Raw genomic sequence first — 15,611 nt, 5'->3', positions numbered from 1 at the left:
TTTTTTTTTTTTTTTTTGTGCCAAGCTCATATAATTTCCGTTCGTGCCCAAACCAGCTTTTCAGACACCGTCATCTCAATTGTATTTAGAGTGAGGGAGGGCTCCGAGCTGCTCACTAATGACTCGTTAATGGGGTTTTAACTCCGGTGACCAGTTGTACCCGAGGACCCGAGTTATCCAGCGCTGTTTTGCCAGGGGCGGGGGGGGGCTCTGCCACGGCACCAGCCGGGTGCGGGGCGGCACCGCCTGCCCTACCTGGTCTCTGCTCCGGTTGACCCTCTCCATCAGCAGCTCCACTGTGCTCCTCTCCTCCTCCAGCTCCACCTCCAGGCGCTTGGACTTTTCCTGCAAGGCGACAGGACCAGCAGGGTCAGCAGGGGCCTTGGGGTCCCCGCGGGCCGGGGCCGGGCGGCAGGAGCGGCTCAGGCCAGCCGGGGCCAGCGGGCTGGGATGCCGGAGGAAGGGGGTTTTTGCTCCAACGCTTCCAGCCCAGCAAAACCCAACCGGCCCGGGGAGCTCTGACGCATCCCAGGAGGCAGGAGAAGGGAGATGCTCGGATATGAACAATGGCGGGTTGATGCTGTGCAGACCCCCGCGCACCCACCGCCCCATCGGGGAAGAATAATGCACAGAGCAACAGCCCACGGCAAGCCGAGCCGCAACAAAGCCGGCTGCACTGGCAATTAAAAAATATTAATATCAGCAGTAGCACACCCCCCGCAGCGCTGCCAGGCTGCGTAACGCCTCGGCCGGAGGATGGCTGGGCGAGCTCTGCCCCTTGCTGTTAGCACACAGCACTGCAGGGATGGGGCGAGCGGTTTCGGGGCGCCGTGCAGTGCTCCCCACCTCCAGCGCCTTGGCGTGCCGCGAGCGGTCGTCCTGGGAGCGATTCTTGGTCTCCACCTCCTGCTCAAGGTTGTGCAGGCGCTGGAGCAGCACCTCCTTATCCAGCAGCACGCTCTCCCGCTCCGCCTGGCTGTCCTGCAGCGCTTGCTTCAGCCGGGCGACCTGCAGCACCGAGGGAAGAGGTGTCCCCACGTGAGATGTGTCCCCAGGCTCCCCACGGAGGGACAGAGAGGACGGCGTGGGGACCCACGATGCGCCAGCCCTCGTCGTACCTCGTCCTGCAGCTGTCCCATGCTGAACTGCATCTTTTCCACCTCGGCACCCCGATCCTTGGCTTGTTTTTGGGAGTCCGTGATCTCCTTCCGCGACTTCTCCTTGAACTCCTCCAGCTGCGACTTCAGCGCGGCCAGCGACTTGTGCGACTCCTCCGTCATCTGCTCCAGCTGCGGCACAGCGGGGACAGCTCAGGAGCTGGGGACCGGCCTATGCCCCTGTCCTGAGCTGATGGCACCCGAGGTGGGGGAAGATACCCATGGGCATAGGCTGGGGGGGAGATTTCTGCCCCGTGGGCTCAGAAGCATCACGGCGAGGGGTGCGAGCCCTGCCAGAGCAGCCTGGATGACCCCAGACTCTGAGCAGGCACCGGCCTCTTGCAGGAGCTGTTTGGGGAAGGGCAGGGGACAATGTGGCCCTGGGACAGCAGGGGATGCTGATCTCTGGGGACAGCGTGGTTTTATGGAGTCTCCCAGGATGTCAGGGAAGGATCGGTCCCAACTGGCTCCACAGGGGAACTGGATCCGTGCCCGAAGTCCCGGATCCCTCCCCTAACCCAGCGATGGGAGATCTCCATCCCGCGGCACAGAGACCGTGTGTCACAGCACACGATGCCCCATGGGAACGGGGGTTCTGTGGGTGCAAGCGGCCCCGGAGGCACCCGGGCACCCCAACCTCTTTGTTCAGCTTCTCCATGGTGCGATCGAGCAAGCGCTTCTGCTCCTCCAGCTCGCTCTTGGCGCGCTTGAGCTGCTCCTTCTGCCGCTGCTCGTCCTGGTAGGACACGTTCAGCTCCTGGTGCTCCTGCGTCAGCCGGGCCAGGCTCCGCTGCGCCTCCTCCAGGCGGGTCTCCAGCGACCGCCTGGCCATCAGCAGCTCCTGCTCCCGCTCTGTGGCTTCGCCCAGCGACTCCTCCAGCCGCCTGCGCTCTGCCTGCAAGGAGGGAGCTCTTCAAACTCCTTCCCATGGCAGGGGAACAGCTCAGGGCAGCTCAGGAACGGCCGCAGCTCCCGTACCTCCAGTTTGGTGACCTTCTCCTTGAGCCGTGCCTGGGAGCCCTCCCAGTTCTCACCCAAGCGCTCGTACTCCTTCAGCTGCGTCTCCATCCCAAGGACCTTCCTCCTCAGGTCGTCGTTCTGCTCCTGTAGCTCCTGCAGGCTGGACTCCACCATCTTCCTCGCCTGCTCCGACGCCTCCCGCGCGCTCTCCAGGGATGCCTTTGCCTGCAACACAGCCACAGCGCGGGCTGGACCCAGGGCCAGCCACTGAGCCGGGGGGTTTTGGTGGGCAACTGGGACTTGCATCCACTGGGAGGAGCCCATGGCGGGTGGATCTGGGGCTGCAAAATCTGGGGCTCGCGGGAAGGTCCGAGGGTGGCCCAGAGCAGGGATCACTCCTCAGCTCGTGGCTGGCTGGGAGCAACCCCTTTCTCCAGTGATCACCTTAGTGGCCTCATCCCGCTCCTCCTGGAGCTGCTGCAGGTCCCTGCGGTACCGCTCCAGCTCCCCGTCGCGGCTGGACGCCTCCTCCCGCATGGTGCCCTTCAGGGCCGCCAGCTCCCGCTCCCGCTGCCGCAGCAGCTCCTCCCGGCTCTGCTTCTCCGCCGCCAGCTCCCGCTGCGCCTCCCGCGCCTGCCGCAGCTCCTGGGGCAGAGGGGGCGGCGGTCGGGGACCCTTGGTGCTGGATGCGGTCCCCGGCGCTGCGTGTACCTCCTCCCTCGTCACCCACCTTCCTGAGAGCCTCCAGCTCGCCGGGGTCCAGCGCGCTGCTCCGTGCCTGGTCCGCCTCCTCCCGGGCGGCTGCGAAGCGCTCCCGCAGCTCCCGCAGCTCCTCCTCAAATTCCTCCCGCTCCAGCTTCACCTGCAGCAGCCTGGAGAGGGGCAGGATGAGGCCACCCAAACCCGTCCCTGCGTCCCCACGTCCCACACCCGTTCCCCGGTCCCAGCGTGCCCAAAGAGCAGCACCCAGCTCAGCCATCACCTTCCTCCCTGTGTGACCAGGGGAGGAGGAGGAAAACCAGCCCCATCCCAGCTCCAGGCCCATTTTAACTGGGTTTGGAGTAAAGACGCTGGATGGTCGTGAGCGGCTGGAGCTCCCCAAAAGCTGCTCGCGCCTCCGGCTCAGCCGCAGCCCCGGCACTTACTCCTGCTTGGTGTTGCGGAGCTCGTCCTTGTTCTTCTGGAACATGTCCCGCCAGTGCCCGGTCTCCTCCGTGCTCTCTTCCAGCTCCCGCTGCAGGTTCCTCACCACGGCATTGATCTTCTGCTTCTCCGACTCCAGGTTGGCCTGATCCTGGATCGAAGCATTGAGCATCCTCACGGGATGCTCCAACGACGCTGGGGTCCTGCCCCGGTTAATGCTGCCCAAACCGCCCCAGAGACCCCAATGCAGGGGTCCGGGGAGCCCCCACACCTCCACAAACCGGCTCCGCTCATCCCTCAGCATCTCTGCCCTGGGGCGGCGAGTGCCGGGGCAGACGGATGCTCCAAGGGGGCATTTGGGGCAGGACAAAAACCCCATTTCCAGCACAGGACCATTTAAAGGAGGAATTCAAGGACACCAACTCCAAGCAAAGACCCTCCCCAGCCACCGCCAGCAAGACCCAGTCCCTCCCCAGCAGCCCTCAGGGCCGGACCTGCGAGATGTCCTCCATGCTGCGCCGCAGCTGGTCCATGTCGCTCTGGAACTGCTGCCGGACGCGGTCGAGCTCCTTGTCGTGGCTGGCCACCTCCTCCTTGAGGGCTCCCTTCAGCGCCGTCAGCTCCCGCTCCCGCAGCCGCAGCTGCTCCTCCTGCCGCTGTTTGGAGCTCAGGGCCTCCTCCAGCTCCTCCCTGGTCTCCAGCAGCTCCTGGGCGAAGGGGACAGCCGGGCTCGGTGGCAGCGAAGAGGCACGGGGGGACGCTCACACCCCGGCGCCACCGGCACCGTACCTTGTACAGGGCTTCACTGTCCGGGGATGCGCCGGAGCCCTTGCGCAGGCGGTCGAGCTCTCGGTGCATCGCCAGCAGCTGCTCCTCGCAGTCGCCCAGCCGGGTCTCCGCCTGCTCCTTGGCTGTTTTCACCTCGCCCAGCCTGGAGGGCAGCGCGGGGCCCTTCACAGCCTGGCAGGGACCTGCTCGCCCTCGAGACCTTGGCCACATCTGCACCCCGAAGGGCCGGGCCTGCAGCACCCCCCCCCGTGAGCATCTACACCGGTGGGCGGCTCGTCCCGGCGCAGCAAAGGGGACAGGGACAGCAGGGGCAACAGCCGCCCACCCTGCGCTCCCCCAGCCCCCTTTGCATCTCCAGGCTCCCCCGCCACCCTCCCACTGCCCTCCATCAGCATCCCCACGAGAGGGACAGACGAATGCCCCCAGCCCTGGCGCGCTGGCAGCGTGGCCGCAGCCCCCGGGGGCAGCTCTTACTCTTGCAAACTTCTCTGCAGCTCCTGGGTTTTCTTCTCCAGGGCCCCCCGCAGACGCTGGCTCTCCCCTTCGGCCTCCCGCAGCTGGGCTTCCAGGGCCCGAGTGGAGCCGCTCCTCCCCGGCTCCCTGGTCACCTCCAGCTTCTGGCGGAGCTGCAGGAGAGGGGACACCGGTTACGTCCCCTCCTGGGGGCTGCAGCAATACTCCCTGTCCCCCTCCCCAGCATCCCCCCCGGCTTCAGCAGGGACGGGAAGGCTGTCTGCACCCCCAGCACCCCTGAGACCCCCCAGCAGCGTGTAAAACAGCCCACGAGAAAATTTGGTCTCGTCTGGGCACCCAAGCCCAAGTGAAGGGGGCTCAGAGCAGGGACCCATTGCACTTCCCCCCACCAGGGATATCAACTGTGTCCCCACGCCCCTCCAGACTCCCTAACCTTCTGCCTTGCTTCACCTTGGTCTCCTCGTCGAGCTTCTCCTGCAGCTCCTCCACCTTCCTGGCCAGTTCTCTGTGCTGGGGCTGGGAACACGGTGCATCCTTGGCAGGTGCCTGGAGAGACCCCCCGGGCTCACTCGGTAGGTTCGGGGCACCACAACCCCCCGGGGCCACGGCTCGGTCCCCAGCTACCGCCTGTCTGCCAGGGTCCCGTCCCCAGCATGCCAGGACACGGTGCTGGGAAGGCAGGAGCCCCCAGGGGGGCCCCCGTTGGGGACGGGTCTCTGTTCCAAGCAGGGAGCAGCACTGGGACGGCCCCGACTCACCGCCAGCTCCTGCATCTTCTCAAGCAGCCGCGCAGTTTTCCTCTTCAGGGAGATTTCGCTCTCGCTGTTCCTGAGGGTGTCAGAGCAGGGGGAAGTGTTTGGGGGTGGGGGAGCAGAGAGGGGGGACGGCCGAGCCCAGAATGTGGGAACACCCTCAGCGCTTTGCCACTCGCTCCCCCAAAATCCTGAGCACCAGCTGGCCACAGGGGCACCTCTGCTCCCAAACCACCCCGCACCATCCCCGGTGCAGCCACTGGCACTTTGGGAAAGGGGCAGGGAGCGATGGGGTTACTCAAGGGGGCTTTGTGGGGCTCACCCCTCCTTCAGGATGCTGTAGATGAGCTCCTTGGGGTGCTCGCTGCTGCCAGGCTGAGCGACCTCCTGCTGGTCCCGCAGCAGGTCCGGGGTAGATTTGAGCTGCTGCGAGGGATGAGAAAGCTCAGCTCTGGCAAGGGCGTGAGTCCCCCCACCGCCCCCCAGGTCCTGCCGCTCCGGAGGATGCCGGTGCTCGCCTTGGTGCCGGTGCCCCCTCGGTTAAGGAGATTGTGACCCTTGTGATCCCGGCAAGATCCGGTCCCCCGGTACCTGCAGCTCTGCCCGGGCTTTGCTCTGCAGCCGCTCAGTCGCGGGCTCCTCCACGCCCCGGATTGCCCGCTGGCTCCTCGTCCCCCCATCCAGCATCCCTCCGGCTCTGCTCGGGCGGCTCAGGCCGCCGGTGGGCACCGAGGGCTGGGGGGGAACACCGCCGGCCGGGCGCTGGGCACCGCTCAGCTCCCCGGCATCTGGCACGTCGCGGTGGGAGACGCGGCTGTCCAGGCTCTGCGAGCGTTTCTTCTCCTGCGAAGGGATCCGGCCCCTCCTGGCTGCCCGGCCTCGCTGCTGCACCTTCCCGTCAAATTTGCTGATGAGCGAATCCACCGAGGAGAGGGGTTTGGTGTCCACGTCGCTGCCGCCGCCGCCGCCATCCACCGCGGCCTCCGTGTCCGAGCAGGGGTCCTTGCCCACGGCCCTCGAGCCGGTGGCTTTGCTCCGCTCCGGTGCAATATTCAACATGCTGCTGCTTTTGCTGCCGGCCAGAGCCCGGTGCTGCCGGCTGCCGCTGCCCCGGGGAGCGCTGGCGGCAAAGGGCTCATCCACGGCGGCACCGAGCAGATCCCCGTGGGACTGCGTCCTCCGCAGCTCCTCCCCGAGCGGCCGCTGGCCTGGCCGAGGTTTGGGCTCATGCCGGGAGGTCGCCGAGGGGCCGCTCGGCTCCTCATCCGAGGTGCTGTAGGATGAGCCGTACCGAGGCTGCCGCCCGGCGTAAGGGTTTTCCGGCAGCTCTGAGTCGGAGCTGACGGAGCCGGAGGGCTGGGGGCCAGCGGGGGGGTTCGGGTAGGAGCCCTCGCTCTTGATCTGCACCCCGAAGGAGTCGCTGCCCTTCTCGCCGCTGTTGAGGACGACGAAGGGCTGCCCGGCGATGCCCTGCACCCGCACCGCCACGCCGTAGGAGCCGGGCTTGCCCCGCGCCTTGGGGGGTCTCCGGGGCTCCTGCAGGTCGTTGATGAAGCGGATCTGGACGCCGTAGTCCACGGGGTTCTGCTTGTCCGCCATCGCTGTGCTCGCTGGCCACTCCATCCCCAGGGCTCAGCACTGCGGTCCTGGGAGGGGGGAGAAGGGGGGCAGAGTCATCCTCAGCCCAGAGACGGCGCTCGGCGAGGGCCCGGCAGCACCCTCCTGCGAGGACGGGTGTCAGAGGACACCCGGTGCCAGTGCTGCAGCGTCCCCAGGACAGGACGGGGACGCGGCTTGCTGTGCCGGCACCGGCATCGCCCGGCTGCTCCCGGCGGGATGCTGGCGAGGGCAGGCAGAGCAGAACCCCCCCACCCCCTGCGCGGCGGCCGGACCCTCACCACGTCTCCTGCCGCTCGCCCTTGGCAGCGGGACCCGGGGCATGCGGAGAGGAGGCAGAGATCTCGGCTGGGCTCCGCAGCCGGGCTCCGCTCCTGCTGCCTCCCAGATGCCTGCGGAACGCCGCAGCCTCGCTGCAGCCGGAGCTCCAGCATCCCCCAGCATCACCCCCACTGCCCGCCGCCCCTGCGGCCGGGGCAGCCGCCCGGGTCCCGTGGGGAGGGGACAGATATGAGCAGTGACATATTGGGAACAGTGTGATGTAACCCTCCCCCTCGGTCCCGGCGGCATCCAGGGCGATGCCGGCCGGTGGGAGACCGGCAGGAGCAGAGGACATGGCGGGGGGCTGAGCTCCCCGATAGACACTTGGGGGGGTTTAAGTGATGGAAAAGCCCCACATCAGCCCCTGAGCCCCGCAGCATCGTGTTTTCACCCACCCAGAGCACCGGGAGCAGCAGGAGCTCCTTCCTCTGCTGTAAATAAACTGGATGCTGGGAGCGACGTGAGCTGCCAAGTGCTCAGCTTGCACCCCTGTCCCCGGGAGGGTGTCCCATGGGAACCCCGGGATGCAAGGGGACCCCGATCCAGGCAGGGGGATGCTTGAACGCATCCTCTGCGTGGAGGAAACCAAAAAAGCCAACCCAAAACCCCACGCTTTCAGCTCAGGTCTGGACATCGCCCCCAAAGCTGCCCCAGCCCGGGGCGGGGGGCAGGCAGGGGTGGAGCACGGATGCAGACGGAGCAGCAGATGCCCAGCACAGCTGGGGTCTCCCACGTCCTCCTGCGAGCCCCGAGCCCGCATCTCCTCCTGTGCCCAGCCCGGGGGAGAAGCTGGAGCCCGAGCCCCGCTGCCGCGGGACCCAGCTTTCTGCAGAGACAGCCCGGAGCAGCAGCGGGGGCCGGAGGCAGCAGCGGGGCCCACGCAGACCCCGCCGGGCAGTGCCAGGAAGGACAAGCCGTTTGCTACCCCTGGCCCTGCCAGCTCCCCACCGCCGCCGTCTGCTCCCGTCCCCCGACCAAACTCGGCAGGGGCGGCTCCTGCGGCTCCTCCGTTTTGCCGGAGTCACAACGAGCCCTTCTGGCCTCCTGCCCCCTCCCAGACCCAGCAGCGAGGGCAGCAACCAGGAGCTGCGCGCAGCGGCAGGCAAGGGACCGGCTGTTTATTTGGCAGGCGAAGGAGCCCAGGAGCTGGCACAGGGGATGGGGGAAGAGCCCCACCTCATGAGCTTGTTATCCCTGCACAGCGTACAGCTAACGAGATCAGCAACAGACACCAGCCTCTATAAATACACCCTGAGCCCAGCGCCGGCAGCGAGAGCCCCTGAAGCAAATCCCATCAGTCCTGTCCCTCCGGGCGCTGCAGGATCCCCTCCAAGCCGGAGGGATGGGGGGTCTGGGAGGAACGGGACGGCCACCGACCAGCAGCCACAAACCAAGGAGAGGGAACCAGCTTCGGCAGCAAAATCCAGAGTTTTCCACAGCTGCCAGTGTCCAAAGTGCAGGCAGTGACGAGGCACAGCCCAGTCGGGGAGAGGGTTCAGCCCTGACTGCTATCGGGGTGGGAACCACGAGTCCTGGGCACAGCACCCACCTTGGGAAGACCTTTGGATGGGTGGCAAGAGGCAGTGCGGCATCACGGCATCCTCCCGTGGCATTGCCAGCGGGGCAGGAGCTCGCCGAGCAAAGCACCGGCTGTGCCGGCATCACTGCCACCGGCAAAGGACGCAGCTCTGCCCCGCCGCCCGCCCCCGCCCTGGCACAAGCGGGAACCAGGTGGTGGATAACCGCGGGGCTCGGATGCGGTTGGGGATGTCGCTGGGCTCAAACCCAGCTGGCGCAGGGCCGGACCGGGGAGAGGAGGGAGCATTAGCTCGAGATGCGCAGCTTTGCTCCTGGCTTTGGGGGGCTCCGGTGCCATGAGTCGGGCATTCGGGGAGCTGGGAGGAAGCAGGTGAGCCAGGCCCGACCAGTAACCTCCCAGGAATGCCTCTCTCCTCCTGGAAGGGCTCCAGCTCGCAGATAAAGGGCTGGAGCCGGATTGCATTCCTGTGTGGGAGAACAACACCCAGCCCCGGGCTGGAAACACAGCCCCGGGAGAGGATTTCACTGGAAACCACAGGGAAGGAGCCTGAAAGCAGGAGGGATGGAGAATCAGGGCTAAAAATAGGCTGGTTCTTGTCCCCGGGGTGTGTGTCATACTCCAACACACCTTAACCCTGCCCTGGGTCGGGCTGGCAGCGACAGCGGCACCGAGCGGTGGGGGTCCCGTGCCCGGCCAAGGCGAGAGCGGGGCTGGCGGGGGCAGGCAGGCAGTGAACTGGCAGGAGAGGTCTCTTGCCAGTGGTCACGCACCTCTGGCATCACGCCGCCGGCCGGCAGCGCCGGGGATGGCAGGCGGCCAGCTCCGCTCGCCCGGATCGGCGGCACAATAAGCCCTTTGTGCCGACGATGTTAACCCAGAAAGTTGTTTTGCAATTTGCAGGCGGTGCTGGAAAAGGCTCCTACGCTGAGCGGGGCCCTGCGCCGCCGCGGCTCACCCCGCCTCCCCGCTCCCTTCCAGCATCAAAAACACCCAGGTGGGAAAGGCGATGGCTGCCAGGTCGGGCTGATCCTCCCCCATCGAGGTCAGCCGGGTAACTCGACCGCAGGCAGCCACACGCCAGCACACCGGCGAGGAGCCGGCACCGTTTGTGGTGAAGCCGGAGCCCATCTCCGAACCACCTTGGTCCGACCGGAGCAGGTCAGGTCGTGTGGCTGCTGCACCCCCCCGAGCACAGCGAGCAAAAGCTGTTGGATTACCCCAAAGCACTAGTGTCCAGACCGACATCGCGGGGAAGGGGCTAGCAGAGACGCACAAACCCGGCGTTTCTCCCCCACCACCTGATTTTTGGCTCCCGGCACGGTTTAGGCTATTTCCACCGAGGGTTTCCCCAAAGCTTTGCTCACCTGCAAGGCTGCTTGCTCAACCGTGTTTGTACACAGCCCTGGTTTTGCTCGGGGCCAAAGTCCGGGCCTGATTTCAGGTGCAGGCAGCACACGCTGTGCCTGCGCCCTGACCGACACCGGCAGAGACCGGCTATTCCGGCTCTCCCGCAAACTCCGGAGCCTGAAACCTTGATAAATCCTCAGCCAAGCACATGAACCGTGCGCTGACGGCCGGGTCGGAGGAACCCGAAACCAGGGCACCTGCGGCTGCGTCACGCAACAGGGACGGGCTTGTCATGACGCTGGCCAGCATCCTGCGGGGGCTGGAGGGGGGCTGTCCATGGGGGATGAGGGTCACCCGCAGGCGACATCCCCTGGGGCTCCCACCAGAGCTGATAAGAACCGAATTCCTTCGAATGCCAACTCAGCCGCGGGCAGAGCCCTCAGGTTAATCATCAACCCAGATACTGGAAAATCCCGTTCCCTGACTCTTCCAGGGCCCTGTTTCGGAAACCGAAAGCCCCGTCCCCTCCTGCGGGACCCCGTGCCCCACGGCCGTAGGGCCAGACCCATAACTGAACCGCACTCTCCATCGTTACGCCAAGGGCGGTGCTCCACCGCGGTGCCCTGAGACCACCGGCACGGCACAAACCACACCGTAAGGTGTTTACCACGGCACCGATCGGTTTATTGGTTTCCAAGCAAGCTGTGCCTTTGAAACCAGAATTATTTTGATCCACACGCTCACAGGGATAAATATTTCCTGGGGGACACTGGTGGGGAGTGAGGAAGAGCCCAAGGGCATAAAGTGGATCCGCACAAGCCAAGAGGTCTCTGGGGGGTTTGGATGCTCTGATTTCACCTCAAACCAGGGGCCCCCGACCCCCTCCATCGCTGCGATCCCCAGGGCAGGTCGGGCAGCGCGGACACGAGCCCCGGTGTGCAAACACACGGCCATCACGCTGAGCCCCTGGGTGCAGCACTGCCTCCGTCCCCGGGGCAGCGGCTCCCACCCCCAAACCAGACGATGCCGAGGGGAGACGCTGCGGGTAGCGCAGCCGTGACGCAGCGGAAAAGGGGCGCCGGTGGCAAACGAGGGGCTCCGGTGGCAAACGGCAACTTATCTAGGGGGATGGAGATGGAAACCCAGCCCAACTGCAAACCAGCTCGACTGGTCGGGGTGGCGGGAGAGCAAAGCCAGCCCGCAGCGAGCCGCAAACACCCTCCCAAACAAAAGCTTGCACCAGCGGCAGAGGATGGGGACGTGTTAGCGAGACCCGCACATCGGGGGCCTCGCGATGCAGAGAGGTCTCGAGGCAGCGAATAAGTCAGGTGGCAGCAGGGATGACACCCAAGCCCTAGATTTTTCTTTCTTATTTAAAAAGGCTGCTAAAAATACCACCCCGGGCGGCCGGCGAAGTAGGGCGGCTCCGCGCGATAACGCGTCCGGCGGCTCCGAGGGGCCTCGCAGCGCTTCCGCTCCCCCCCGAAACATCCCGTGAGCCCGGCAGGTCCCAGAGGCTCCTCCCGGCTCCGGGACATAACCGGAGCTCACGGCTCCGGGGGCGGATGATCTCAATACTAATGAGGAGAAGTGGCAACGGCTGCTGCTGCCCCTATAGAGGGCCCTACGGTGGGATGCTCTAGGGACCCCTCCTCAAAGGGCAAGAGCACCTGCAGGTACAACTTCCATAGGGAAATGCAGATCCCTTATGGAATAAGGGGGCGAGTAAATGCAGTTCCCGTAGGGGCTATAGGGGACAGCAGACCCCTGATGGAGGGGAGCCAAGCAGTAGAACAGGGACAACGCAGGTCCCTCACCTGGGAGCCCTATAGGATCTTCTATAGGGCAGGTCACACCCTGGGGAGAAGAACCCCTGTGGGGACTGCTGTAGGGTAGAGCAGACGCCAAGGACAAAGGTCCCTATAGGATCTTCTATAGGGCAAGATTCACCCCATAAAGGAAAGCCCCTACAGGCCCAGCCTCTATAGGTTCCACGATAGGGCAGGGCATGCCCCAGGAAGGACAGCCCCTATGGCCCCAGCTCCTATAGGCTCTGCCATAGGGCTGGGCACACTCCAGAAAGGACGCCTACAGACCCAACCCCTATAGCCTTTGCCACGGGGCAGGGCACAGCCCAGGAAGGACACCACCTACAGACCCATCCTCTATAGACTGCCATAGGGCAGGACCCCCTCCCGAGACAGCAGCCCCTATAGACCCAGCCCCTATAAGCACTGCCGTAGGGCGGGACCCCTCCCGGGACAGCTGCCCGTATAGGCGCTGCCGTAGGGCGGGACCCCTCCCGGGACAGCAGCCCCTGTGGCCCCTATAGGCGCTGCCGTAGGGCGGGACCCCTCCCGGGGCAGCAGCCCCTATAGCCCCGCTCACCGCCCGCCGCCGGCTCCGCTCCCGCCGCTGCCCACCGCAACCTGTTACCTTCGCCCAGGCCCCGCCCCCGGGGCCGCCCATTGGACCGCGCCGCTCCCGGCCCCGCCCCGGGGCGGGACACAGACCTCGTTTTACCACGCCTATAACCACACCCCTCGCTAACGGTCCGCCCCGGGAGGGCGGTCACGTGAAGCAGGCGGTGCCGTCAGCAGAGCGCCGCCATCTTGAGGAGGAAATGGCGGCGGTGGTGGCGGAGCTGAACTTCCTGAGCCACTTCGCCCGTCCCTGCCTGCCCCCCAGGCACGGCGAGACGCCCTTCCGTCCCCCCTGAGGGGCCTCTGAGGCTCTAGGTCCTTCAGAGACAGCGGAGGGACTCCCAGGCCTGCAGCGGGGCGCAGGATCGAGGCCCCTGGCACCGAGAGGGTGGGTCGTGGCCCACACAGGAGAGTTCCGCCACGCACAAGATGGCGCCTAGCTGTCTTTGGCCACACCCAATGAGGCACCGCGCCGCCTCGCCTCGATCTACGGCGGCCGGGAGAGGCCGCGCTTCCTTCGCGCCTGCGCAGAGCGGGCCGCACCGTGACTAAGATGGAGGTCGGGGGAGCGCGGGCGCCGCCGCCGTTCTGGGCCGGGGGCCCGGCCCCGGGCCAGACGTACGTTCTCGGTGGGCCCAGCCCCACCGTCGGCACCCTGCCCTTCACCCGGACGCTGTGAGTGCTGGAGGGGATGGAGGGGCTGAGGGGGGTCTGTGGAGCGGAGGGAGGGAGCAGAGAGGCTGGGGATGCAGGGGAGGGGTCCTGGGGGCTGGGATGGGAGGACTGGGGAAGCTGGGGAGCGGGGAGGAGCTGGGCTGGGGGAGCAGAGAGGGGCTGGGTGTGGGAGGCGGGGCTGAGGGAGCTGGGAGATGGCTGGGATGGAAGAAATGGGGCTGGGGGTGTTTGAGGACTGCGGACCTGGGCGGGGAGTCCGGGGCCTCGCTGGTGCTGGGGCAGCACTGACGTTTGGGTCTTCAGGACCCCGATGGTGACGGGCACCTCGGTGCTGGGAGCGAAGTTCGACGGTGGGGTGATCATCGCTGCGGACATGATGGGCTCCTACGGCTCCCTCGCCCGCTTCCGCGGCATCTCCAGGCTCCTGAAGGTGAACGACACCACCATGCTGGGGGCGTCCGGTGACTACGCCGACTTCCAGTACCTCAAGCAGATCATCGACCAGATGGTGTAAGTTCTCCCATCCCCGACTGCCTCATCTGCGTCCCTGCGGCTCTGGCTTGGGCGGCGCACGCCCTGACCGTGCCATGCTGCTCTGTCTTCCCTGGTCCTCAAAGGACTGAAATGTAATTAAATGCATTCACTGAGCAGGGTCAAAGCTGAGCTGAAATCCCCCTTGTCCTTTACCAGTCCCTTTGGTACAAGCATCTTTTCCAGATTCTCCACTGAGCACTGTGGGGAAAGGGTTTCAGTTATTCTTTTTGGTCTTTGGCTGATTCACCTCTTGTAAGGTCTTGTTTCAAAACAGCCCACGGGGAGTTTGCAGGAGGGTTCTCTGTCCTGCTGGTGGTGCAGCTGGAGGTGGGCTGCTGCTCTCTTACTGGGTGGTTTCCAGCTCTTCTTAGTTGGGTGAAATTTCTACCTAAATTAGAATCGACGAGGAGCTGTTGGGAGATGGTCACAGTTACAGCCCAAAAGCCATCCATTCCTGGCTGACAAGAGTCATGTACAACCGGAGGTCCAAGATAAATCCGCTCTGGAACACTGTTGTCATCGGGGGCTACTACAATGGCGAGGGGTGAGTGAGGATGAGCGATGCGGAGCGTGTGACGGTTACTGCGTGTCCCTCCGTGGGGCTGCTTCGCATGGCGTGGGATGCAGAGAGGTCTCTGGCTGGGCGTAGCTGCTCAAAAACCGAGTCCCTCCCCGCCACAGCCCTGCCTGCGCAGCCGCCGCGCTCACAGATCTGCCCCATCAGCTTCCTAGGTTACGTGGACATGCTCGGCGTGGCCTACGAAGCCCCTACGCTTGCTACGGGTTACGGAGCGTACCTAGCTCAGGTAGAGAACGCTCTTGCTCAGCTGCTGAAGCGACCCCAGCGCTGGGTGACTGAGCTGCCGAGCTATTGGATTTTGTTTTTTCCCCCAGCCGTTGATGAGGGAAGCCTTGGAGAAGAAACCCAGCCTGACGAAGGAGGAGGCCCGTGACTTGATTGAGCGTTGCATGAAAATCTTGTATTACAGAGATGCTCGATCATTCAACAGGGTGAGTGCCCAGCTTTGGCGTGCCTTGACCAGAGAGCTGCTGCGCACCTCCGGCTGATCCTCCAGGCTTCGCACCAGGCCGTCTTCTGTCTCTGATCTTAGATCCAGGTTTGGAAGTCAGGCCTCGTTGAGAACTGTCAGTGTTTTCTCTCCCCAGTATGAGGTAGCTATTGCAACGGAGAAGGGCGTGGAGGTGGAAGGACCCCTGACCCTGGAAGCCAATTGGGACATAGCACACCTCATCAGGTAAACCTCATGGATTACATGCACTTTGAGCTCTTAGTCTGTGAGTCGGCAGTCTGGCAAAGCCCAAAGGCACAAAATGAAGTGGTTGTTAAAGGCTGGGGGACGTTGCAGGATGCCATCCCGCCACACGCTTCTGTAGGAGTCTCCTTGATCCCCTGCTGCATCCAAATCCTTGAATTTGGGGGAGTGTGACCAGCAGGAGGAAGCACCGGCTCCCCGCGCCCCAGGAGGCAGCTCTGGGCTCGCCTCTCTGCGTGGCTGCTCTCTCCTTCGAGGCCGAGGCCTGAGGGCGTTAGCGCAAGTCCCTTCAGGAGCGGGAAGGCTTTGTGTTGATGGGCGTCTGCTTTACTGCCTTTGTGCTTCCTCGGAACAGATGTCGCTGGCAGGCAGCGCCCGATAAAAGCCAGAACGGTGGTTCGGTTAGTGCAGTGACCACGTGCGGGTTGTGTAGTGCCCTGACCTTATCCCAATATCTTCTTGCAGTGGCTTTGAGTGATCCCCGAAGAGCTGCTCCAGGCTGCTGTGCCCACACTATCACCCCCTGTGGGTGCTGTACATCCGTTTCCCCTTCTGAAGCTCTGACCTGACTTTTTATGGAAACTAAATAAACCTGTTACACCAAG

The 15,611-nt window shown here is 64.9% G+C and overlaps 2 protein-coding genes across 6 annotated transcripts in view; one reads left to right on the top strand and one right to left on the bottom strand.

Annotated features, from left to right (window-relative positions):
* CGN (cingulin) overlaps positions 1-12,554 on the bottom strand; it is a 15,906-nt gene extending 3,352 nt beyond the window's left edge. Inside the window, exons 1-16 of one of the 4 annotated variants that reach the window (XM_075075162.1) lie at positions 12,537-12,554; positions 5,867-6,921; positions 5,598-5,701; positions 5,282-5,351; positions 4,974-5,069; positions 4,524-4,675; positions 4,050-4,191; positions 3,755-3,967; positions 3,263-3,411; positions 2,848-2,989; positions 2,562-2,762; positions 2,136-2,342; positions 1,795-2,052; positions 1,119-1,289; positions 847-1,008; positions 256-345 (exon numbers count right to left, since the gene is read on the bottom strand). In XM_075075162.1, coding sequence (XP_074931263.1) covers positions 256-345; positions 847-1,008; positions 1,119-1,289; positions 1,795-2,052; positions 2,136-2,342; positions 2,562-2,762; positions 2,848-2,989; positions 3,263-3,411; positions 3,755-3,967; positions 4,050-4,191; positions 4,524-4,675; positions 4,974-5,069; positions 5,282-5,351; positions 5,598-5,701; positions 5,867-6,898 — 3,189 coding nt within the window. In that variant the 5' untranslated portion in view covers positions 6,899-6,921; positions 12,537-12,554. Of the gene's footprint in view, positions 1-255; positions 346-846; positions 1,009-1,118; positions 1,290-1,794; positions 2,053-2,135; positions 2,343-2,561; positions 2,763-2,847; positions 2,990-3,262; positions 3,412-3,754; positions 3,968-4,049; positions 4,192-4,523; positions 4,676-4,973; positions 5,070-5,281; positions 5,352-5,597; positions 5,702-5,866; positions 6,922-10,117; positions 10,482-12,488 lie in introns of those variants that run through there. The other 3 variants (XM_075075160.1, XM_075075164.1, XM_075075161.1) reach the window with 3 other exon arrangements.
* PSMB4 (proteasome 20S subunit beta 4) overlaps positions 1-15,611 on the top strand; it is a 25,776-nt gene extending 10,165 nt beyond the window's left edge. Inside the window, exons 1-7 of one of the 2 annotated variants that reach the window (XM_075075189.1) lie at positions 12,678-13,198; positions 13,502-13,708; positions 14,130-14,276; positions 14,457-14,538; positions 14,627-14,743; positions 14,900-14,988; positions 15,472-15,611. In XM_075075189.1, the coding sequence (XP_074931290.1) occupies positions 13,077-13,198; positions 13,502-13,708; positions 14,130-14,276; positions 14,457-14,538; positions 14,627-14,743; positions 14,900-14,988; positions 15,472-15,484 (777 nt within the window). In that variant the 5' untranslated portion in view covers positions 12,678-13,076 and the 3' untranslated portion in view covers positions 15,485-15,611. Of the gene's footprint in view, positions 1-12,677; positions 13,199-13,501; positions 13,709-14,129; positions 14,277-14,456; positions 14,539-14,626; positions 14,744-14,899; positions 14,989-15,471 lie in introns of those variants that run through there. The other variant, XM_075075190.1, reaches the window with a different exon arrangement.

Source organism: Phalacrocorax aristotelis, chromosome 25 (assembly GCF_949628215.1).
Source record: "Phalacrocorax aristotelis chromosome 25, bGulAri2.1, whole genome shotgun sequence".
Lineage (NCBI taxonomy): Eukaryota > Metazoa > Chordata > Aves > Suliformes > Phalacrocoracidae > Phalacrocorax > Phalacrocorax aristotelis.
The sequence above is the reverse complement of the archived record's forward strand: the minus strand, read 5'-3'. Positions and strand labels throughout refer to the sequence as shown.